General features: G+C 35.2%; 4 protein-coding genes across 9 annotated transcripts; 3 read left to right on the top strand and 1 right to left on the bottom strand.

Annotated features, from left to right (window-relative positions):
• Positions 1 to 1,109: 1,109 nt before the first annotated feature.
• On the top strand, positions 1,110 to 7,382 carry LOC140004188 (uncharacterized). 4 transcript variants are annotated; one of them, XR_011841760.1, is made up of 7 exons: positions 1,110 to 1,687; positions 3,617 to 3,811; positions 4,519 to 4,635; positions 4,768 to 4,917; positions 5,864 to 5,978; positions 6,068 to 6,126; positions 6,898 to 7,005. XR_011841760.1 is itself a non-coding variant. In XM_072082835.1 (6 exons), exons 1-6 carry the CDS (start codon positions 1,502 to 1,504, stop codon positions 7,031 to 7,033), a joined length of 843 nt encoding a protein of 280 aa, XP_071938936.1. In that variant the 5' UTR covers positions 1,116 to 1,501; the 3' UTR covers positions 7,034 to 7,382. The 4 variants fall into 4 exon arrangements, 3 of the variants coding, with proteins under 3 accessions (XP_071938937.1, XP_071938936.1, XP_071938938.1); XM_072082835.1 differs by lacking the exon at positions 5,864 to 5,978 and having other exon boundaries at positions 1,116 to 1,687; positions 6,898 to 7,382; XM_072082837.1 differs by lacking the exon at positions 5,864 to 5,978 and having other exon boundaries at positions 1,120 to 1,687; positions 3,588 to 3,811; positions 6,898 to 7,382.
• A 1,099-nt stretch (positions 7,383 to 8,481) lies between these two features.
• LOC113735206 (vacuolar protein sorting-associated protein 20 homolog 1) lies at positions 8,482 to 12,268 on the bottom strand. The gene is made up of 6 exons (XM_027262190.2): positions 11,854 to 12,268; positions 11,424 to 11,576; positions 11,149 to 11,301; positions 9,624 to 9,707; positions 9,015 to 9,156; positions 8,482 to 8,879 (listed from the first exon to the last, which is right to left on the bottom strand). Exons 1-6 carry the CDS (start codon positions 11,953 to 11,955, stop codon positions 8,854 to 8,856), a joined length of 660 nt encoding a protein of 219 aa, XP_027117991.1. The 5' UTR covers positions 11,956 to 12,268; the 3' UTR covers positions 8,482 to 8,853.
• Positions 12,269 to 12,330: 62 nt separating this feature from the next.
• LOC113735204 (pentatricopeptide repeat-containing protein At5g08305) lies at positions 12,331 to 16,226 on the top strand. Its single transcript, XM_027262188.2, has 3 exons — positions 12,331 to 14,577; positions 14,912 to 14,993; positions 15,816 to 16,226. Exon 1 carries the CDS (start codon positions 12,450 to 12,452, stop codon positions 14,076 to 14,078), a length of 1,629 nt encoding a protein of 542 aa, XP_027117989.1. The 5' UTR covers positions 12,331 to 12,449; the 3' UTR covers positions 14,079 to 14,577; positions 14,912 to 14,993; positions 15,816 to 16,226.
• Positions 16,227 to 19,409: 3,183 nt separating this feature from the next.
• Positions 19,410 to 23,083, top strand: LOC113735202 (probable thiol methyltransferase 2). 3 transcript variants are annotated; one of them, XM_027262182.2, is made up of 8 exons: positions 19,410 to 19,699; positions 19,807 to 19,946; positions 20,807 to 20,893; positions 21,320 to 21,417; positions 21,499 to 21,598; positions 21,953 to 21,999; positions 22,161 to 22,239; positions 22,756 to 22,839. In XM_027262182.2, exons 1-8 carry the CDS (start codon positions 19,561 to 19,563, stop codon positions 22,795 to 22,797), a joined length of 732 nt encoding a protein of 243 aa, XP_027117983.1. In that variant the 5' UTR covers positions 19,410 to 19,560; the 3' UTR covers positions 22,798 to 22,839. The 3 variants fall into 3 exon arrangements, with proteins under 3 accessions (XP_027117983.1, XP_027117985.1, XP_071938935.1); XM_027262184.1 differs by having other exon boundaries at positions 19,439 to 19,699; positions 19,816 to 19,946; positions 22,756 to 23,083; XM_072082834.1 differs by lacking the exon at positions 19,807 to 19,946 and having other exon boundaries at positions 19,559 to 19,699.
• Positions 23,084 to 24,182: the final 1,099 nt, after the last annotated feature.

Here is a 24,182-nt window from a genome sequence, read left to right as displayed (position 1 = left end):
GTACTCAAGTAGCCAGTCAAATTAGAGGCCAAGTAAAACAGAGAGGAAAACGTCTGATGAAGAAGTTCAATGGCATTCTTAAGATAACCCAGGATTGAAAACATATATCCTAAGCCATGCCACTTCTTACCTGTGTTTATTAACATATCAAATGTATATTACTGAAAAAGTGATGGGTATATAGCCTTGTTTGGATTGCTTGTTTCTGTCGGAAAATATTATCATTTTCCGTGATCACATTTCCCTATCATCTTTTTCCCTCACATATATCAAATCGCTACAGTAGGAAAATGCAATCCAAACACAATTAGATCTTTCAGATATACACACCATATTTATATGGGTTATTTAGACAAACATAAAGTTTTTTTTCCCTTTTTTCTTAGATAAACATAAAGTTGAAGAAAAAAAAAAAAAGAAAGGATTGATTTTCTACTTTTGACCTTTTAAGTGAATTTTGTTGGTAAATAATCACGAAATTACCATAGTTGTAATCTTACATCTTGATCTTTTGCTCCATTAGTGGTGCCTCTTAAGTGTTTTGTTTAGTGTATATTTATCTAGTATTTGCTTCAACTAAAATGCAATGCAACATTTAGATTTTTTTTAGAGCTAAATTTTTTTTTTGGTCTTACCATTCATCTTATATTAAATCACTAACAGCGCCCTAAAAAATGTTGAAGAAAAGTTTACGACAACTTTTTGGTTGAGAAGGTAAATCCCAAACAAAGATCAGCAGTATTTCAAGAAGAAACAAATATTTTTCAATCATTTTTTATCTCACATACATTAAATAGCTATAAAATAGCAAAATTTCTATAAAAATTCTAAAAAATAGCAATTCAAACGGACGAAATCACTACAATATATATATACATTTTTTAACAAAAACTTAAAATTATGTTTTTCTAAAAAAAACTCCAAAAATAAATAGCAATTCAAATGGGACGTAGATAATGGGGGGTGCTGTAGTAGCCAGTAGGAGAAATGAAGAAAAGTAAAATGGAAAAGCTGCTAACCTTTTCCCATTCTATCGACTGTCATCAATCATCAGCAGTATATTATCGTCTCCTCCACACGTACACGCACTCACACACTGGTAAAAAGGGATTAAAAAAAAAAAGGGGAAAAGGGCTCTCCAGTCTCTTGCTTGGAATAAACAAACCAAACAAAAAAAGGCCGGGCTGCGGGCAGCAGCACAAGTCATAGGGAGGGAGTGGTAGCAGATAGCTCGTCAACAAAAACATACAGCCAAAAGCTGCCAGCCTGCCACCGCAAAGCCGTCCAAATTTTCACCCAAAACCAGACAAAGCATTCGTTTCAGCAGTTCTGTGCTGCTGCTGCAAAGCATAGGCTAACCAGGCGGAGGCCACAAGCGAAAATACAAAGAGTTCTTGAGAATCAGTATAGAGCATATACAAGAGTTCTATCGAAGGAAGAAAGGAAATTTAGCAAGAAAAAAAAATTAATAATAATAAATAAAGAGAGAAGACTGTGAGAGATGACCACATCTTTATCATTGAGGCTGTTGCTGTTTCCTATTCCTCATTCTTATCCACTGGCCTGTGCTTTTTCCCCTTTGGGTTCTTCCAAAATCTCTCCTTTTCCCCACCCGAACAATCCCTTTTCTGCATTGGACTCTTCTTCATCCTCCTGTGGGAGATGGGCTTCTTTCCGCAAAAACAAGGTAGGATTTTTCGACTTCTTTTTGCTTTCTTGATTTTGATATTTGCATTTCTGTGAAGCTGTAAGTGGGAAATGGCGTTTGTATCTGTCTAGCATGCCATTTATGGGGTTCGAAGGAATGTGAGTTTTATTGCGTTTCGTTGTTCTTGAGGGCCGAAAAAGGAAAAAGAAAAAGAAAAAGAAATAAGAGAATTGCGGGAAAAAAAAACAAAGGAGGGCTTTTTGCTTTTGTTCCTGGGGAGGGAGGGGGTTTGAGTGAAGCTTTATGGCATTTTAGTTTTCAGTGATTTGGAATTCGGATGCTTTGAGCAGAACAAAAACGTTTATTTGTTTAGTAATTTATGGGTTGGATTTGCTCTGTTCTGGATAATTTGTGGGGTTTTAAAATGCTGGGCAAGTGTAGTTTTTACCGCTTCATTTTCTAAAGTTCGTACTTTTTTCTTGGTTTTTCTAGCTGTGGTTCTGTGTGTCCGAGATTTTGTTTTGTTCTCCTTCGTGAAACCTGAATTTTTGTGTGAATGTCTGTGTTGGAACCCTGCAATCAAATGGCACGGTTCCATAATTTTCTACATGCCTGAGTGTCATGCATGCGTCAGTTTGTATAGATTTATTGTTTCTCCTGGCATTCCTTTGAATAACTTGGTATTGTTTCTCAAGCGATGTTTTTACTATGATTTATCAATGTAACAAATCCTTATTTTTCTTCCATAACAGAGGAAGTTTCTGCTACATTTCTTTTGGTCCTTTTGCGTGAAATATATTCATCTTTTAATTGGTAGAATTAGTTGACTGAGAAGGTCAATTAGCCTTGCATAGAATTCTGTAGTTGAGGATTTAAAGATGAATTAGGAATTAGGTGGAGGTTCTTTGGTAGGTGTTGCTGCATTGATCTGAACAGATATCTATTTTCAATCTGCTCAGGATTTGTGTGGTATATGAGTGCACTACTTTTTATGCAAAATTTCTATCCAAAGGGGAACAATACCACTTACATTGTTTTTAAATGGCTAAATGCAATGAATGACCTGAAGTTCCATTTTCTTGTTCTGGTTCCTCTAAGCTTAGGAAAGCGATTTAATGTTCGTAAATTTTGGCCCCTTTTTTTTGGTTAGTTCTGCCTCTGAGCACTGGTTTTAATGATTTTTGGGCACTCACGTGCTCAATTCTTCAGCCGTGAGATGCTTGATGTCTTCACAAGCTGGTACTTTCCCCTTTGTTTTAGAAATTTCAGCAGTAAATGCAATTGCAATACATTTAGTACACCTTTCCATTTTATTTTCTCAGGCGAAGGGGGCCAGAGGAGGGGGAAGGGAAGACAATTGACAAACGCAAATGACTATGTTTTTGTCCAGCTTTTCTTCTCTATTTCTCTTAGTGCTTCTCCATGTTTTGATTGTTGGAGTCCAAACTTATAGGCTGGAAGGATCAAAGTAGTGGCTTAATGAAGTAGATACAAGGCTACTCTGGGCTGTTAGATAGTTATCTGTCAGACTATTAGGTATAAGTGCAGTTTGTGCCGGAGTTGCAAGTATTCTGTTGGCTGTTTGAAAAGAGAGATTTTGTTTTCTATTCCTGGTAAGGATATTTGAGCCAGTTGCTGCAAACTTATGTTATGTCATGATGGCATACTTGATCCATGGTTTAATAGCAACTAGAATGGAATGACTAACTTTACATTGTGACCGATTATTGGTCTTACATGACAAATGCACTTTGCTGGGGGTGCTTGGGTGTAGAACGCATTAATTTTCTTTGTAGTTTAGTGGTTTTAACAAGTTTTCTCAAACAACTTTGCTTTTGAAAACTGAGAATTTCTCATTAGAAATGCTATTCTTGCAAGCTTGAGCTTCTCTTATTTCTTTATACGCATCAGTTGGTTTTCACTAATGATTTACTACCAGGGAACTCTCTTTTCTATGTGCTGATATAGTGGCTTTATGGATATGAGAAAAGACATCAAGGTTCTGAGGGCGTGAGAGATGAAGATGATCATCGGGTGCAAATGTATGGTTCTGATGAAGAGGTCAAAACTCAGATTCCAACTCAAGCCCAATCTATTGTTGAAGGGTCAGGAGCAGTTCTGCTGTCTGAGTACAAGCCTGCCCCTGATGTGGACTACATACAGGTTTAGTATATTTAATGTGCAAAATGAGGTTCAGATGGCAAGGAGTTTTGACCACAATTTTTCTTTACACCACTTAAACAGTATCAACAATTTATTGTTACTTACTTTCCATGTACCTCTAATGGGATCACCATTTTGCATTGTAATCTTTCAAGCATGCCCTACTTTAGGCAAGAGAGCATGCAGAATGACCTTAGATAGTTTTCATGCCTATGTGTGGATAAATTTACTTGACTCGTTTCAACAGAAGAATTGGTTAGATAGGATGTCAATATAAACTATTGGCAAAGCATTTACACTTTCAGTGTTTAGGTTTTCAAAATTTCCATTTGTTTGTAAGTTGCAAATCCTCACAATAGATGTACCTTTCGAAAGGCTACATAAGAGAGTTTCTTTCACTAGTTTGATAAAGGCCCTCTTGCTTCAACTTTGAGTATTCAACTTCAAGTAATCATTACTTGGGTAAAGGCCCTTTTGCTTCAACTTTAAGTATTCACCTTAGTGAGCAGAAAATAAATCAGAAAGATAAAGAGACAAACTTGATTACAACTAATTACTCATTTCCTCTTGGTATCATTGAACTTCTGGCGGGTTTGTCGAGTCTTCAGGTTTTAGATTGTGTTGGAAGGTTGATATGAATGTCTTAACATCTTCAATGCTTTTGCAGATTCACAACAACTTATGTGAATATTCTTTTGTGTTCTTAGGAGTTACTAGCAATTCAACAACAAGGCCCAAGGGCTATTGGGTTCTTTGGGACAAGAAATATGGGATTCATGCATCAGGAACTTATTGAAATTCTCAGCTATGCATTGGTCATAACGGTATTCTGTAGCTTGAACCAATTCATGAAATGATAGTCGACTATTTCAGGCTGTTGAGTTGGTCATTCCTTTTGTCCTTTCAGCTAGAATGAGTATGGTGTAATTAGTATGCTCTTCTGTTTCTATTTCCAGAAGAACCATATTTTCACATCTGGAGCATCTGGAACTAATGCTGCTGTTATTAGAGGTGCTCTTCGTGCTGAAAAACCAGAGCTTCTCACTGTTATATTGCCTCAAAGTTTGAAAAAGCAACCTCCTGAGAGTCAGGAGTTATTGGCTAAAGTAAGAGTTACTGTCTTTGCTTAATTAGTATTTTCTTTTCGGCATCTGTGTTTCTTCTCTATCCTTCTGCTTTTGCTCATCTCTCCTTTTTTTTTTTATAAAAAAAATTTATTCTTTTACTTGCAATTGGTTGTCTTTTAAGCTGGTAGAATCGCCACAATGTGAGACAACAGGCAAAAATGTTTTTTGTCTCTCACCTTTATGATCTCTCTTGAATTTTCTCATTTGTGATTCTTTAGGAAGAAGCGCTACATGTTATACAAATTTTCTCCCAGAAATACGATGTACTGGATGTCAAAAATGGAAAAAAGGAAGCCATGATATAGGTTGCAAATCCTTGTATGAGCCAAAGTTTGCCATAATTTAGTATATTTGGTCATTAAAAGGTGATTTCACTTTTGTTGTTGTTGCACACATGTAGAGTGCGCCTTGATGGTTATTACACTGGATCAAGGCTCTTGTTTTCTGTAAAGCTGCAAAGAATACATGCATATGTTTCATCTTATCACCTGATGGCCTTACCTTCATGACCACCATCACCTCATATCATCTGGTTCATTACATTGAAATATGGGATGAAAAGTTGGTCCAAAATTGCAGGAAGTACAAAAGTTTGACACTGAAAAATCTCTGTAAGGAACTTTTGTTAGTACTAGATAAACTAGAGAATTTACTCTGGCTTTTTCTGTGCTGGAGTATCCTGGGTACAGCTTGAGCATTGAAGCACCTCTTTTAAATAGTTTGTAAGTCAATAAGTTTGCTTCAGCTTGTCAGTTTCAGGCTTGATTTAGCTATCCCATGATGGTTGATTGTATGCTAAAGCTACAATTTTACTGGTCTTAGACTGACTTGGGGTTTATAATCTTTAAAAGTCAGGAATAGAACAGGGGTTATCTATTGATCATTGTCATGGTTGATAACTTGATTGCCAAATTGCTCAATACAGTTCCTCCTGAGGGGATTCCAGCACTTCTCCAATGACATAATGGAGACGAAATTTATTCAAACATGAGAACACGCCATATATGTCTGAGGAAGTGAACATATGCTTTATGCATCAGGCAAAACTAATTTAAGATGCTTTTACGTGACTAATGAGAGTGATAAGTTATTTAAGTCATTCCTAATATATTACTTTCTTAATTTGCAGGTTCAAAATGTAATAGAGAAGCCTCATAATGATCATCTTCCACTTATAGAAGCCAGCAGGTACACAAGGGAGCCTACAGAGGTTCCCTTTCCTCTTGGCCTCAAATTTCTGAAAGTTATTTGCTCTTCCTTCTTCCTTTCCTCACCTTAAAAATTTTTTGTGTGTGTGTGTGGGAGGGTGTGGGTGGGGGGGGGGGGGCTTTAGACAACTGGGGATACCAGCAATGTCATTTGTTGAATGCTAGTTTCACAACCTGCTACCATTAACTCGATGGTTTGAGATTCCTCCCCTAATAACTTTTTCTTATGATACCTAATAGTACATGTAGATAGTTGGATGGCCTCTGGATTATGTATAGATACCTTATGAAGTTCATTACCAATTATCCTGGGTAGGGTACATCTTTAGCTTAAAACTGAAAAGTCACTGTAACTTATGATGTAACCCAAGATTTAAGCAGGGTTGTAACTAGTGAAAAAGGGGACTAATTTCAACCTATCTGACAAGTATTTGTTTTTATCTTTATCATTTTTATTTTTTATATTTTATTTTCTGGTATATCTAATAGACTTCCAAACTAGGTTACGTTAGTGTCTTCCCTTCCATTTGCCTAAAGAAGCATTTTAGTTAGGAAACGTAACACTGCTTTATGTTAAGAATCTAGTGGCTTCTCAAAGATAACCAAATAAAAGGATGCAGTAAATAAAGTTCTATCCAGTTATACTGGAAGTTTTACATACCAGTGCTTCTTTTGCTTCACTGATGGAAATCTGTAGTTTTGGTATTGAATTTGCAAGCATTTAAATCTAAACTTGTCATGATGAATGCAGGCTGTGTAACATGGATATTATTTCACAAGTACAGCAAGTTATTTGCTTTGCCTTTCATGATAGCAGACTGCTCATGGAAACCTGTCAAGAAGCTAAGAATATGAGGAAGATAGTTACCCTTTTTTACTTGGACTGACAGAGCTGCAATTCTTTTTATTTCTGTCAATATAAATTTTTGTTCCAAGGCAATTATTATCTTCGGTTTTTGGATTGGAAGGGCCAGACAGAACGGATTTTGTCTCTGCAAGTGGAACACTGCAGAGAAACGGCCGATTCATGGTTCGTATATTGGAAAGTAGAGGGCAGCTTCTAGTTGATTATATTTTTTCCAAGAGAAATTAAGAAATGCACTAAATCTAGCAAAGTGTTTCATAACACAGATGTTAGTGATAGGTCTTATCTGCAATACAGATCCTGTGTATATATATCCCTTTTGCTTCTTGGTGGCATACATTTATTAGAATTATTGATGAGCACTTTTTACATTTTTATGACTTGATGTGATTCAAACTTTTAATTCCACAAAACTTTCCTTGACCTAGTATGCTTTCATGCAAGAAATGCTAGAATGATTTTTTTTTTTTTTTCATTTGGTTGCCGAGATCCACAATACAAACTTGTTGATCCAGACAAGCAAAATTTGATTCCTTAATTTGTTCTGGGCCCTTAGCTGATGATCCTCTGTTCAGTGGAAACATACCAGTACGCTGAACCATTTCTTAGTTCTATCGACTTCCAAGCTTTTGTTCATGTTGGACGTTGCCGATTCACACCATTACTGCTATTAGCGACAGTGGCATAACATTACTCCAAGGTGTCTGGCTAGGTTTGCAGGAATGTTGGAGAAAATAGCACTAGTGAATAGATCGATGGTTAAGCATATAAAGGGCCATGTTAATTAAACACTGCAATAATGTTGGATTTGGGGGCGGGAATAGTCAACAGAGAAACCGTCCGGACCGATTTTGTGTATTTTGCACAAGATATAATTCAATTTGCACACGATGTAATTTACTTTGTACAACGTGTAATTATAAAATAAAATTTTGTGAATTCTACCCATGATGTGAAAAACGATGTATAAGATAAACTATGGATCTTACATCTTTTTTAGCCAAATCTTGGCCATCAACCTTCTTGAACGGTTGCTTCCCTGCCCCAAATCCAATAATGTTTTACCAAGGTTGACTATTTTCGAACTCAGGATTCTCACTTCCTTTCCAGACATGAAGACTTGGCTAGCGTTTGGAGGGCATTATGCATCTTGCCAACATATTTTCTCCCACATCTTATTGGAATCATCTTCTAAATCTGAAGGTACAACTGCTGTTTGTAGCTCAACTTCACAGGCAAAGCGAATAGTCTAATATCTAACTAGTAACCCCATCTTTTGAAACTAAACGAAGGTAGGAGAAAGAGTTAGGCAAACAAGATATAGACATCATCTTCCATGAGGGAAAGTTTACAGATGATCTGACTAGCATACATGGTAAGTCACACTTTCCCAGGTGTACTCCCTCCCTGCTGTTGCCAAAAAAAAAAAAAAGATATGGTGGTTTTCTGTATCTCTGACTGAAATGAAGGTGACAAAGAAAATCACACTTTATAAAAGCCAACATGAGTATAGCATCTAAAATGAACCTATCTAGCATGTACATGAAAGCCATTGTCCTCAACTAAGAATAGCAAGTACATTTCAAATTACATGGAGTACTGACAAATACTTCTGTACAGAAGTAAAAAATTATAAGTTCGTGACAAAAGTTTGACCATCATGCAAGTTTCCAAAGAATCCACTCATAATAAATCATATGAAAGATTGAACTACAATGTACAATTGAAGCTGCCAGTGGCCTATAAATAAAACTAGATTAGGGCTTCAATTGCCATCCTTATAGCAAATTTTGATATACATATAGATCAGATGATGTCCGAGACAGCATGACAACTGCTCATTCAAGCAGGTAATGGCTCCTCCAGAACTGAAGTAAATTCAAAAACAATGTAGTTAAAAGCAGAGAGATAAAGAGAGGTAATGTTCCTCCAGAAGAGAAGAAAATTAAAAAGCAATATTGTTAAACAGGGAAAAAAAAAAGGGCAGAGAGAGAGAGAGAGACCTTTCTTCCGCTTAACATCTTCTTCAATTGCCTCTGCAATGGCTGGTGCTTTAGTTGGTACTTCAGGAAGATCTAATCTCTCTTCATCCTCCGGATGAGGTGGAACTGCAGTTGGAACTTCTGGCAGATCTTGAACGGTCATCTGCACAATTTTAAAACAATTCTTCATGTTATCATCAGAGGCATCTATCTTTACATAATGCATGCATAAATCAAGAGGAAATTGGAAAAGACAGCAACAAAAACAAATGAGATACAAAACTTAAAGAGAGCATTCTTGTAGCTTTATCTCACGGAGTATTAGGTGTAAAGAAAGCAGACAGGTGTCAACTGAAACTGCTAATACCAAGTACTTCTAAATCATGGGCCATCTAACTGCAGGATAATTGAGTTATGCTATTGGCACAATTTTTGCAATACCCCAAAATGCTTCCTAGCACCCAAATTTGAACGCATACCATTTATCGTATGGAACTAAAAGTAGGAAAAATCCTGGGATTCTGCTATCCATAAAATGATCATGAAGAAAAAGAAATTGCAGATATTTCTGATTTTTAAACCCTTTGGAGAAACAAAACAACGAAAGTAAAAAGCTTGAAATGTTCTGACCTCAGTTTCAAGATTGTCAAATTCCGCCAAAATTTCCTCTTCATCTTCTGCTGATAACTTCTCTCCCAATATTGCATTAATTTCCTATAAAGAAACAATACAGGTGTTATACCCCAGATGGGTTTGAAACAATTATACCATACATGAATTGCAATATAATGCACTCCCACTAATAAATTCATCAAGGTCCACGAGCTATAAGAGACAAAGAAGAAGAAAGAAAGCCACTTCAATCCTGAAACACAAACTTGGGGAATACAAGAGAAATGACGAAAAGGAATAACATGAAAACCATACCAGTGGACCAGTGCTAACCAACAAACACAGGTGAATGAAGTCGCATAGCAGTAAACATACGAAGGAGAACTCTCCGAAACAAATAGAGAGCAGATGTAAATCTTTTCAATGCAGTTATTACACTTCACATTCATTAATGCTTTTGTTTAGTTAAGAAGCTTCCTCAAGTACACACGATTAAGAAGCTTCCTCAAGAACAGATGACCACCATCAATTTTAAAACTTCGTTTATGAGCATTGTTTGTCTCATAAAGTGCTGCATATCTTGTCAAGTTTGGTGGCAGCTGAGAGCATGGCATAAGAATGCGAGTTGAGGCTTTCAAGCACAAGCACAAGATGCGATAAGTGGAGCTAGGGAGTGATGGAATGAATTTATATTGGGACGAATATGGATTAAGATTAGATATGAAAAGTACAAACAAAAATAATAGCACGTGCAAGGAGAAAAAGAAAGCGAGAGAGGGTGATGGAATCTCTGAAAAGAACATTTGTTTTCTAAAACCCCCTTCTGTCCACTTAATGTTCTTCCTCCCATCAAGAAAAACTGAAGAAGAGAAGTTCACTTCTCCCTGATGTAATTTTTCTCACTCCTCTTGAGGTACTTAACATATTTAAAAGCTACAAACTCTTATTAGGACTACAGCCTACATATTTGTTTTGAGCAACCCAGCTATTTTGTAGGCTTACATGCAAACCGTCAGAACTGTTACCATCAGTTGGACCTTATACTGACACTTTTTATATTAACTCCTTTATGGCAGGAAAAGAATTTTCACATTATTAGCCATATACACACACAAACCCAAAAAAAAAAAAGGGTGGAAACACCTTTTTCTCTGTGACCATAAAACAGAAAAAACTTTTTTGAATAGAAAATCTTCTGACAGGAGAGCCTTTTCCATCCGAAATGTTTAATGTCCCACCGAACCAAGCCCAAAAGTCACATGGTCAGTTCTTGAACTATGAGAATGTATCTTCTCAACTTAATTGACATTAACCGTCATCTAGCGGCCATTTCAAACCAACAAGCAGGAATAAATTAAGTTCCAGATAAGAATAATAACAGATTCTAAGAGTTATCCCATAGGATACTTTGGTTATTTTTTTTTTCAGTTACCTGGGTAAAATTTTAAATTATGCAGAAATTCAAAACCAACATAAGCACGAGACAATGGAATATAATCCACACTGATCTGGAAGACAACAGGAAAACACTGTAAACTCTCACATCTTGGTAGGCCTTTGCCTCGGCAGTGTCATCCATCAGTTTTTGAACATCATCCAAGTTGATCTCACTTTGTATTGCTTTAATTGCATTATTTCCCGTCTTCAAGCTCTCAAATACGGCCTTCTGCTTGCTTGTCAATTCAATATCTGCCAACTAAACCAAAATGCATGTTCAAGTTCTACACATTTGCGAATGAACCATCCACAAGAACACCACTAGATGGATGAACAATAAACATGCAAAAAAAAAAAAAAAATAAAGAAGGAATCACTTACTTGCTGCTCAACATTAATGAGCCAGGTATCTACTTGCTTTAATAGTTCTTCCTGTACTTTCTTCTTTTTCAATGCTAGTAAGGCCCTATCTTTCTTCTTTTCACGAAGCAAGTCCCTTGCAGCTTGCTTCTCAGCCTCAATCACATTCTCCAGCTGAAATCAGCATACCACCAATGACAATGCACAAATTATGATGTGCATTTTCAATCACACACTGAATTTGCATTGTTTGATCCTAAAATAGTCGGGTTCTTTAACAAACCATCATCTACAGGTTCTGAATAACAGAACATGCAAAAGCTTAAAAATATTGGATCTTTACAACACTAAAGGCTATCCCACAAGAAAGAAGGACAATCCATTTACGCCAACAATCCTAGCTTTCAGAAATCAAATTGCTCAAACATAATTAGTTCTTGACCAAGCTTACCTGCTGCTGGTATTGAGCAAGCTTACGCCTTTGGGTCTTGAGGGAGAGGATTGCCCGATCCACCTCTGTTATTTTTGGCTTCTTCACAAATACATTTCCCATTATTCAATCCCCTCTATCCTAAGACCCCCCAAAGAACAAGCAGAAAAATTGGCGATTGAAAAGCTGTTATTCCAATCCAATGAACAGTTATACCAATTAAAAATCCAAACTTTGTACTTAACAGAAATTCTTTTACAACCAAACAGGATTGAAAGTCTGATTATGATGAGAACTCAAAAAATTCCTCAATTTTTGGAAGACCCCAAAAGAAAAGATAAAAAATGAAAGAAAAGGCTAAAACCCAGATGCAGAAAAGTTTAACAAAGGGGGTTAGCTGCTGACTCCTGGGGTCTTTTTCTTTTCTTTCGGCATGGTTCTGAGCTTTGACGGAGGGAGAATTTTCTTTGTTCTAATTTTTGTCCCCTTCATATTTCTCAAAATTATAGATGCGACCCCCTTAGCTTAACAAGTTTACAATTGCGCCCCTGGGGCTGGCAGCATGCTTCTTTCCCTCCAAAACGGAGCAAAGTTAGTTATGATTCTTGCATTTGTCAATGTCTAATGCTTCCCTGCGGACCAAAGCTCCCATCCTAATAAACCAAGCCTGTTTTCTTGCTTTGCTGGAAAGATGCAAATCCATGCCAGAGCTCAAGCAAATTCACGCCCTCTTGATCACCTTTGGCCTTTCCGACCACCACCCATTTGCCTCCAAAGTCCTCTCCTTTTCTGCAGTCTCCAGTTCAGGTGACATAGATTATGCTAATCAGTTTTTCCTTCGGCTGTCAGACCCAACAATCTTTAACTACAACACGATGATAAGGGCCTATTCTAATAGCAAGAACCCAAATAAATCTGTAAGTTTATTTGTTGATATGTTGAGGGTTGGTGTCCTGCCGGACTACTTGACGTACCCTTTTCTTGCTAAGGCTTCTGCTCGGTTATCGGAGCTGAGGCTCGGAGGGTGTATTCATGGAGTAATACTGAGAAATGGGTTTGTGTCTGATCGGTTTGTTTCGAATTCTTTGATTCATATGTATGGTTCTTGTGGTGACGCAATGAGTGCCAGGAAGTTGTTTGATGAAATTCCTACTAGGAACTTGGTTTCTTGGAATACAATGTTGGATGGATACGCAAAGTGTGGAAAACTGGATTTGATGAAGGAAGTGTTTGGTTTGATGCCTGAAAGGGATGTTGTGTCGTGGAGCTCTTTTGTTGATGGCTATGTCAAGGGTGGGGAATACATGGAGGCGTTGGCAGTTTTTGACGGGATGAAAGCTGAAGGACAGAAGGCAAATGAAGTGACTTTGGTTAGTGTCTTGTGTGCTTGTGCTCATTTGGGTGCACTTGAGCAGGGAAGGTTGATGCACCGATATATTGTAGAAAACAGGTTGCCTTCGACTCTTGTGTTGACGACATCCATAGTTGACATGTATGCTAAATGTGGGGCAATTGATGAAGCATTGGTTGTCTTTCATGGGTTTCCAAAGAGAAAAACTGATGTATTGATTTGGAATGCCATCATTGGTGGGCTTGCTACTCATGGGTTTGTTCAGGAGTCCCTTGAGATGTATGTTGAAATGCAGAGTTTGGGGGTCAGACCAGATGAAATCACTTACTTGTGCCTTTTGAGTGCCTGTGTTCATGGAGGTTTGGTAAAGAAGGCTTGGTATTTCTTTGACTCTCTTAGTAAAAATGGTATGACAGCAAAAGCAGAACATTATGCTTGCATGATTGATGTTTTAGCACGTGCAGGCCTATTGTTGGAAGCATACAAACTTGTTTCTCAAATGCCAATTGAACCAACTGCATCCATGTTGGGCGCATTACTCAATGGATGCATACACCATGGAGATTTAAATCTTGCGGAAGTAGCAGGAAAGAAACTTATTGAGTTGGAGCCTGATCATGATGGCAGATATGTTGGCTTATCAAATGTTTATGCAATTGGAAGACGCTGGGCTGAAGCAAGAACAATGAGGGAAGTCATGGAAACAAGAGGAGTGAAGAAATTTCCTGGCTTTAGTTTTGTCGAAATAGGGGGAACCCTTCATAGATTTATTGCACATGAAAAGATGCATCCCAAATGTGAACACATATATATGATTCTAGATGCCATTATAGCACAAATGAGGCCAGATACAGATACTGAAACACAAGAACTTTTTTTAAATCTTACTTTTTGACTTCTAGAAAAACCCTTCAGTTTTAGCATAAGGGGCATATCCAGCTTGTAGTAGGTCTCCATTGGAAAGAGCACTTGATTATCTATCAGCTGTCAGTGCTACTGGATTTAGATGATTATGTGAGTTTGGAGATGGAGAATATAGTCTTATGCGATGTTCTTTCTCATGTTTTAGTCGTTTCTACTTGAGAAATTCTGGAGACTATTGGAGCTTGTCCTCAATAGAAGAGAAAAATGATTGAGTTGTTAGGAAATATTTTATTGTAGTTTCTATCACCAATTTGCTTGTGTAGGCACCGATATGGTATTCGAAACTTTTATAGGGAATTGCAGAGGAAACTCTTTTAAAGAAAACATCTCAAGGTTTGGCTTACAAGATACAATCCAGAGGCTGAACGTTGTCTGGTACAGAACAAGCATTTTGTTTCCAAAAGATGTATAGGGCACTGATCATCTGATTCAATTATGCATCATAGAGAGCAGGCATCTCATATTGTCAAGTAAGTTCTTTTTTCCTGTAAGATCGCTTATAAATAACCAGTTATTCTCAAGGACAAGAGTCATATAATGTTGAACGGTTGGGAAACTGGAATAAGGCCAAAGGCCAATCTTTTCTTGAATGGGATGGAATCTAATAGTTATTCATATCTGGAAGGTCGAACAATAAAGGTCAAAGCTTGCCCAAGACATATGACATGTACAACTATTCATCGTTCATACTTTTATCTTCTTCTCTCAAAGCCAGTGTTTGCACCCGTAAAGGAGCATATTGGCATAGGAAGCTAGCCTTAGGAAGGGTTTCTCCATATGATCAGTACCTTTTTTCACATGTAGATTCCTCAGCAGCAAAGATAGTATGGTTGGTCGGCTTGCGCTCTTACTTGGAAGTGGTCTCAGCAGCTTAGTCAATAAAGAGGTTAGTGATATTCAAACTGCTATAAATGATGTAGTTTGTGATTTATGAATGGTTTTTAACTGTTGTCAATGGTATAGAAATTACTTTCTGGAAGGACCTGAAAAAGGTAAGAATTAAATTCCTCGAGATATCAATAAGTGCTCATTGTATAGGAGAGGTAAATTGATAGATTTCAGTTTCTTGTTGGTTTTTAGCATTTTGAGCTCCTTTTGTGTTAGAAGGTTGCCATCATGGAACAGATTTACATCATCAAACATTTTTTAGTCCACTCTATGAAGTTAAAAAGAAGCTCAATCACTTTCTGTAGTACTCATCATGGTAAACTTCTTTACATGATTACATTTTCTATTTGGTGTATTCGCTTTTTGATTTTCACATCCTGATCAAGTTTTATATTCTAATTTTGAATGATTCTGGGGTGCACTTTATATCTAAATTATGAATGGTGATCCAGGTTGTTTCTTATAGGTTTGCTACTACCAAAAAAAAAAAGAAAAAGAAAAACCTTATGCTACAATCCCAATTGCAACCAGGATTCCCCTGTTGTCTTACTAGTCATCGTATATTTGCTTTTCATCTAAAAATCTGCATGGAAAATCCTATATTCATAGTTTTCTCTCCTTCGAGATCTTTGGGAATGCATTTAACAAGCTGTAATTTTGTTCTCATTCTGGGGTTTTTTTAGTTATTTAACTGCTTGTGGCTGCTTTTATAGTTGGGAAGTTGTAATGAATATATTTGCTTCACGAATTTCACTTGCGCTTTCAAATGCTAATTGTAGCAGTAACTTATCCATTCTTCATGTTACATTTTTTCGTGCAGGATAACTATGCTTTAATCATGTTCATCATTTCCTCATCCATTTTGAAACTATAATCTGGATAAGCAGCATGCGCTTATAATCTGGATTGTTAAACCAGATGCATCTTCCTACTGGAATTGGTGTAAAACGTTGAAGCTGCATCCCATTGCTAGTAATTGTATGCAGATGATTTTTGGGATGGTCAGATGACTTATCTTTGGCAGGATCGGTGGCATTTCCTTGGACCCCTGGCTCATGTTTTTTTTTTTTCACCTTGATTATTGGTGTAATATAAACTAAGAAACTGTATAATGAACAAAATTAAGCAATTGGTAGTTGAACAATGTGTTTATTGTGCGCAAAGTAATTAAAAGTTTATTGTACATTCTATAGTTGTAAAAATTCTGAAAATGGAAGATTATCATATTTAACCTAAGTTGTTGGTATAATATTGACTAATAAACAAAATATATTGTGTCAAACGAAACCAGTGTATACAACAAAACCTGAGCAAAATACATACTAAAACATTCTGACTTTGATGCAACAAATTCTTATTAATTCCAGTAATTGTAAACCTTTTCTATTATATTTTTTATAATTATAGATAATTTTTTTGAAGTTTTCTTAGTCAATATGACATAATATAGTGATTTTAATCGTCAATTTAATCGTTTGTTTTCTCATTAGCTGTTTATAACCTTTTGTCTTCTTTTTAATTTTGAATTTCTTCTAAATCAATTTGTATATAAAATATAGTTAACTTTAATTATCACACATAAGAATATAACAATCGGAGATAATTCTTACATGTACAATAATTGGAGTTGAAAAAAATGATTGATGAGTAATTGGAGTTGGCTTGACAAGCCTAGTGACTCGAGTTGAACATCTCTATGTTTGATTTGCTAGTTCGATGAACCTTTACATATTTATTTTTTTTTATTAGTAGTGAAATTACTTATATGTTCCCGATATTTTTATTATTTATTAAGATGAAATGTCTATTTTATAAATATAACAATTATTTTTTTAAGCTCGATTAGAGGGCTCGAGTTTGAATTTGGTAAGATTAAGTCAATCTCACAATTAGACCAAAACTCAAGCCCTAAATACGATAAGGAGCTTTGATTTATGTTAGTGTAGATTGCCCACCCAATGTGTGTGCAATAAAAAATACATACTAATATTTATGCTCATTAAATAAATTTTTTTATTACTGAAGCAAACTTTAATCTTTTAAATATTTTTCATAAAATAATTTTATATTAATAGTTATAATATTTAGCAGTAGTTATGTTGAAAACATATACTTAAATAATTAAAAGTAATTTAATATAATGACGATAAATATACTGAAGTAATTTATATAATGACGATAAATATTAACTCAAACACTAATTCCAAACCCCTTCCTCAGGTTTAATATATAGTATAGATATTGATATGATGGTTTGATTAGTAGTATAACTAGTTTTGTACCCGTTCATTGAACGGGAATCGTCGAAAAATAATAAACTTTAGTCAATTTATAAAAATGTCGATATAAAATACATATTTATTGTATAATCTATTATAACTTGTCTTAAGTATATTACTATATGCGCATTGTAATGTAAAGTATTCTTATAATATAAATTTGAACATTCAATTCAGTGAATAGTAATTTAAAAATAGAAAAAATAACATTCAACAATGCCATAACATTCAAAAACTTGAAAATAAATAAAAGTGTAGTAAATAGTATCAAATAATATTCTACTATTCAGAAACTTGTTTTTTTTTTTTCGATTGAACATTCTCCTCGATTTGTCCGTGCAAATCAGCATTTATTGATTTTCTATTATCACTGCATGATAGCAAAGTAGGATAACTAAGTATAAAAAAAATAAATGATTTATCGCATTTAAGTTTGTGTATAACAATACGTAAAGATTATAATTAAGTAAATGGCCAGAGTCTTTTAATTAACTAATGAATTTGCAAATATATCTAATAGAGATATTTATGTCTCTTGTATTTATATCGCATTACTTTCCAGTGCCTTTTGTTTTTGGTTGTTTTTCCTGAAGGCAAATTAACAAACATCGTAGTATATGATCACATAAATCAATTAACAAACATGTTAGAAAAAATCCTACAAAAATAATGATGAAAGTACTTGTTTAAATCCTTTGTCTTCATACAAAATAAATAGAAAATAAAACAAAAAAAACAAAATTCAAGATATATTACTGAGCTCTTACAATTGAAGATCAACATGCCTTTTTAATATATATATATATATATATATTGAAAGAAGTTGTACCTGATAATTAAGAGGAGTGGAAACTCAAAATCGATATTTTAATATGCCAACTGCTTGCACTAAAAATACCTAACCACGAATTTGATGCTTGAAATCAATATATTAAAGGCTATATGTAGTGTAGACATAGGAAATAAGAATTGATAAAAATACAAAGAGATATTGATAAGAACATTAAAAGTATGTTTATCTTAATTTAAGTTGCTTAAAGTATGTAACTTTGGGTAGGAAATAAGAATCCTTTAATAGTAAGAATTCTTATAGGAAATAAAATCATAATCGTTCAAATAACTTTAAGTAGGAAATAAGACCTTATGTGACCCGTACTATGCATGTATATAAACTTGTACGTAATAAATTTACAAATGCGTTATCAAGATAAATTTATCGACTTTAAAAGACCACCTCTACTATATCGAGTCTTTTAAGTGCATGGACTCCTATGATGTAAGTCCACACACGAAATACTCCCCACCATCTGGGCAGAGATGTATTGTGATTAAGGAATTATTAGCAGAAATATATTAAAAAAAATAGATGGGCGGAGGACACTACGGACGGAGGCTTTTCTCTTGGATTGAGGACACTACAGACGGATGGTTGGGTAGGGGCCTTCGGGATGCAAAACTTCAACAAATGTCTAATGTTTTGTCTCATCTTTCTTTAACTAAGATAATGGGATTTTATTTCTTTGGTTGATGACACTCCATTTTCTTTATGGACTTTTCCAGAATTTTTCAATCAGATGAAGTGTCATTTCTCTTTATACATCAATTATGAACTGTGAGTCTTGTAAAAACTTTCTCGGGCTAACTTTCTTTAATTTTCATGTCTAGATTGTTTGTATGTTGTTTTATATATGGATAGATTATCTTAAAATAAAAAGGATCTATGATGAAACTGTTAAAAAAAAAAAAGAATAGGACACTATAAAAAATATATTATAATTTATTCCTATATATCTAATAAAGGAGATTTATGTCTCTTTTATTTATATCGCATTACTTTCCCATTCCTTTTTTGGATAGGAAATAAGAATCATATAATATTAAGTATTTTTATAGGAAATAAGAATTGATATATATCCAATCAAAAAAGGAGCAAGCCAACTACTTGCCGTCTCGTTAAGCCACGTAGAAAAGAAAAAATATGAAGGAATAAGTACGAGAATATGACTTTATTATATATATATATATATGATATGATATTGTGACGTGATCAATACTCTCTCTTCCGTACTTTGCCAAGCTTTTTTTATTCTATTTATCTCAAATTATAATCTATTTTTCAATTAAAAAAAAAATGAAGGAGGGAAGCAATCGGCGATAAAATATGAGAGGCTCCTCTTGCGTCAGCCTCATCTCCTGCTGCTGGCCGAGGTTGCTCGCACCCACTTCCACTCCACTTCCACTTCCACTTCCACTTCCACTTCCAGCTCATCACCTCCTCTGAGAACGATGATGAACCCAAAATTAGATGCTACAAAGTCCCACAATGGATCAATTACTAGCACAATTTCAACTCTTTTTTCATCACCATCATCTAGTTCTACTACAGTTGATAAATTCCTACAAGTCATCCATTCTGGCTCGACAGGTAATTATTTTCATCAAGACCAATCATCTTTGGTCTTAATAATTCCTGATCATAATTCTGATTCAAGATTTCTGTTTTTTTTTTTTAAATATTGGGTTTTCTTGGAGAGTGGGTAGATGGTTGGCAAAAGTGCTGGGAACAAGGGTTGACACCATGGGACTTGGGGCAGCCTTCCCCAATTCTTGTCCATCTTCATAAGACTGGTGCCCTTCCTAAGGGCAGGGCTTTGGTCCCTGGTTGTGGTAGTGTGAGTATAATCCTACTAGTTTAAAGTTCTAATTTTTCCTCTTTTGCGTATCTGGGATTTCTGCAATTGGGTTTATGGATTGGAACTGATGCTTAGAAGTGTAGCACATGCTTGTTGGATTCAATTGTTGTACGTTTGGGTTCATGGCTGTAAATTGCCTGCCTTGGTTAACTTTTGTTCAAGATTTCATGATTGTATAAATCACTGCAATATGGTTGTTTTTGGGTCCATGCACTATTGCCAGGTAGCTACAAGTTTACTGCTTCAGGTGCGTTGTGAACACAATATTTATTGAACGAGTAGCTACAAGTTTACTGTCACTCTGTATTCTTTGGTTTGCTATCATGCTGAGAACATTGGTAGATTAGTTAAGTGCTTTTATTGCAGAATAGCTATGTAGAGGAAAATTTCAGATTTTATGCATTAAATGCAATCCGCCCAATGTAGTGCGCTTCATCCCATGCACTACAGCACCATGGTACCCTTGTGCTATGGGGATTAGGTGATCCAGGTTTTTGAACATGGCAGTGACTATAGGAAGAAAAGAAATCAAGGTTCTTTTGACTTCACCATACTGCAGGTTTCATTTTTATGCTGCATGTTTGCTTGCTTTTAGTAAATTCACCCAGTTGACATTTGTAATCAAGAGTCTGTACTAAGGAATGGTGGAGATCATCTTGGAAATCCACATAAAATTTATTCTTTTTTTTTTCACATTTTCTGTTTTGGGTGGTACAAAAGTTGGCGTAGGTGTTCTGCAGCTTAGTTTTAATTCTATACTGGTTGTGAGTCCAAAGTCGTTCCTTTCTGTTCTTCTTTCTTTTCTCCTTGACTTATCAATGGGCTTTTGTCTGCTGCAGGGCTATGACGTCGTGGCAATTGCCTGCCCTGATCGCTATGTTGTTGGCCTGGATATATCAGAAGTAGCTCTTGAAAGAGCCAAAGAGGTAACTACTTATTTTCCGAATGCCGTTTTTGTCCCCTCACACTGAAGTGTATTTTCATTTATGAAAAGTTTGGGCAACTTTCTAGCTGGTCAATGAGGAAGTGCTAAGGCATCAAGGGGCATTGGCTAAATGTTGGTCACTAAATGCACATAACATGTGTTAAATGTTAATATTAGTTCTCATCTTGAGTCATTTACTATGATACATTTGTTCAGAAACGTTAAAACTCTAGGCTCTTGCCATAATTATCCTCTTTATTCTTGGAGGAACAACTGCCTTGGACACGAAATGCTAGGATTCCTTGATTCGAGTTCTCAGACTTGATTTTTTCTGAATGAAAAACATGTTCTAAGTACTTTATACATATTATTATGCATTTTCTCATATTGTTGTGGAAATGTTTGCTTACGCGGCACATCAAGGCAGTTGTCCTCATTATCAAGCCAAGAACACTTTGAATTCTTGAAGGCAGACTTCTTCACATGGCGTCCCACTCAGTTGTTTGATCTCATTTTTGACTACACGTGAGTATTAGATGACCATCAGTTGATTGTCATGTGAGAAGAAATTTTTGCTTGCTAACTATTGCACGAATTCGCTTGCAGATTCTTTTGTGCCATCGATCCAGATATGAGACCATCTTGGGCTGTTAGAATTCGAGACCTTTTAAAACCAGATGGAGAGCTCATAACTCTGATGTTTCCAGTATGCTATCATCTCGTCAAATTGCCTTTCTCAGTGTTTTACTCTGAAAATGATTTCACCATGTTAGCATCTGGAATTTGTGTAGTGCGATTATTGTAAGAGTATAATATATGTGTTGATAGATCTATTGTTGAATGTGGGTTAGACAATTGACTGGAATTCTTGCTCGTGTGTTATCTTCTAGTTTCATATGCCTAACATGCCTGATAGGAAGGTTAGCAACATCTTATTTGCACAATGTTATTTTAGAGGAAATTCTGTGCTTTATCCTACTAAATCTGGTCAACATTGCTTTTTGAATAGTTGTTCTTGAATTTTTTAGATTCTCATTATATTTATCTTCTCTTTCAACAGATTAGTGATCATGAAGGGGGACCTCCATACAAAGTATCTACTACTGAGTATGTGCCAATTTTAGTTATCATAATCAGAACAATCTTGTCGTCTCTTCTGAGAATCTATTTATTCTTTTTAAAGATTGACACATGGAGAAGCACTCACTTTTTTATTTACATTCATTTTTTGGTTCTGCATGCAACTGATGACAAATCTGTGGATGCAGTTATGAAGAAGTGCTGCACCCATTGGGGTTCGAGGCTACCTCTATCGTGGAAAATGAACTGGTTGTTTCACCTCGCATGGTAAGATTTGTCATGTTAGTTTTGGTCTTGGTTCAGTTGATGGAAATCCCATTGAAAATGAACTTGGCTATTGCATATGAATAAACACTGTTACATTAGGACATTCTGATCTGAATATCTGAGATCCAAAACAGAGAAACCATCTATTGCTATTATCTGCTTTTTGTTAATTGTCTGATTCCTTTCACAGCCGGTAGAATCCTGTTAAAAAAAAAAAAAAAACTTTTGGAGATAATTTGAATTAATCGATGTCTGATATTGCCCAATAGATGGCTCTCATTGGTACAAGAGATGTAATTGATGATGTCCAGTTTATGTTTATTGTAGTAATGTTAGAAGTCCTCCCCACCAAAAGCTGAAAGTATCTCTTTGGCTTATATGCGTTTCTTCTTACGCTGTACTTGAGCTTTGGATATGGTGGTCCATTTATTTATGGTTTTGGCTGTTTAATCACCATTAACCTTGATACATAGCAAAGACCTTTGATAGTAATTGCACTCTTTAATTCCTTGGCAGGGACGAGAGAAGCTTGCTAGGTGGAAAAGATCAATCTTTTAATTTCCATAAGCTTTGGTAATGCCATCCAGTCAAGAATCAAAACTGTAATACTCCATGATTTAGGTTTGTTGAATTGCTTCCCAGATTGAAACTCTGTTCAATCTAAGTCTCTTTGTTGTTTCATGCTAGTCTGGACAAACTTGTACAAGTCTGAGTTTGAGCTGCTTCTTTTGTGTGTACTCATTGTAATTTATCCTTCTATGTGCTTTAGCTACATACAGGAGATAGACATTCTTGATCTTAGTTGAATCACGTATAAAACTTGGTTTAATTAGCTTGGGAGAAAGCTCTATCTACTCATATGGTTTTTCCTCTTTTTTTTTTTTTTTCCTACAACTAAAAAATAAATATTTGGAGCAAATTAATTCAACTCGAATAATGAAAAAAATTGGTGAAAATGAACAAGAATTGATCATATTTCCACTTGGTAGCTGGTCTTATGGTTTCTGCAAATGTGTCTACTTGTACGGTGGGCTTCCACGGTTGTACACCACTTTGTTGTTTATATATACAATCAAATCTATTAGACGTGTATTATTAATTTTTTTTTTATTATTATTATTATGTCAAAGAATTGCAGTATTTATGAATGAATTCACCATTAGTATATATTAGGGCTTGATCGATCCCAAAGTGGGACTGTCAATGGGGTCGGGCTAGTCCATACTCGGCTTGCTTGGCTCGAGAAAAAGCTTGATGAGCCGACCTATTAAATATGAGTCCGGCTCAAATTAAATATGAGTCGAGTTTGGGCCTTATTAGTCTCAAACTCGATATAGGTCCGGTCCTTTAATTACTTACATATATATATAATATTTATATTTTGATATTATGTATAATTTTACATCCAAATGTTTTATTAAATGCTAAATATAATTAAAATATATCTGAAAGTTCTTCTACTAGCTTTCTTGAGAGCCAATATCAGTAATACGTAAATGAATATTAACTTTTTTTATTAGTTGAGTAAATTTTTGTGTTGGTATAATATCGGTTGATTTATTTTTGATCTAAAAACACAAATCATCAAGCATATTTGGATTCAAATCACAAGGTTATAAAGAAGTTCCAACCTTTAAAAATATATTGATTTATGACCACATGTTTTATTACTATTTTTCATGTTTTTTTGAATGAATTAGATTTAAATATTGTTGAAAATTTTTTGATTTATATGCTTTTTAAAAACTATTACTTATTCATATTTAGTTTTAATGTTGTAGTCTTGTATAGTTGTACAACTTAATAGTTATAGTAATTATATTAAGAAAATTAAGGAGTAATAAGTGAATTTGAACTAAATTCGAATATTATGTGAGTTGGATATGACTTCATATTTATTAATTTGAAACTCATAATCCAAAATCCGAATTCCGAAGATGTTA

The sequence above is a fragment of the Coffea arabica genome, chromosome 3c (genome assembly GCF_036785885.1).
Source record: "Coffea arabica cultivar ET-39 chromosome 3c, Coffea Arabica ET-39 HiFi, whole genome shotgun sequence".
Taxonomy (NCBI): domain Eukaryota; kingdom Viridiplantae; phylum Streptophyta; class Magnoliopsida; order Gentianales; family Rubiaceae; genus Coffea; species Coffea arabica.
Note: the sequence above shows the minus strand (reverse complement) of the source record. Positions and strands in the feature narration are given on the sequence as shown.

Excerpts from the sequence above, each read along its gene's own strand:
- LOC140004188 (XM_072082835.1), top strand. The coding sequence starts at position 1,502 with ATGACCACATCTTTATCATTGAGGCTGTTGCTGTTTCCTATTCCTCAT. Across the intron at positions 3,812-4,518 it reads CTGATGTGGACTACATACAG|GAGTTACTAGCAATTCAACA; the intron begins GTTTAGTATATT and ends TTGTGTTCTTAG. Across the intron at positions 4,918-6,067 it reads GTCAGGAGTTATTGGCTAAA|GTTCAAAATGTAATAGAGAA; the intron begins GTAAGAGTTACT and ends CTTAATTTGCAG.
- LOC113735206 (XM_027262190.2), bottom strand. The coding sequence starts at position 11,955 with ATGGGAAATGTATTTGTGAAGAAGCCAAAAATAACAGAGGTGGATCGG. Across the intron at positions 11,302-11,423 it reads TCATTAATGTTGAGCAGCAA|TTGGCAGATATTGAATTGAC; the intron begins GTAAGTGATTCC and ends ATTTTGGTTTAG. Across the intron at positions 9,157-9,623 it reads TTGACAATCTTGAAACTGAG|ATGACCGTTCAAGATCTGCC; the intron begins GTCAGAACATTT and ends AAAATTGTGCAG.
- LOC113735204 (XM_027262188.2), top strand. The coding sequence starts at position 12,450 with ATGTCTAATGCTTCCCTGCGGACCAAAGCTCCCATCCTAATAAACCAA.
- LOC113735202 (XM_027262182.2), top strand. The coding sequence starts at position 19,561 with ATGATGAACCCAAAATTAGATGCTACAAAGTCCCACAATGGATCAATT. Across the intron at positions 19,947-20,806 it reads TGGTCCCTGGTTGTGGTAGT|GGCTATGACGTCGTGGCAAT; the intron begins GTGAGTATAATC and ends TGTCTGCTGCAG. Across the intron at positions 20,894-21,319 it reads CTCTTGAAAGAGCCAAAGAG|TTGTCCTCATTATCAAGCCA; the intron begins GTAACTACTTAT and ends ACATCAAGGCAG.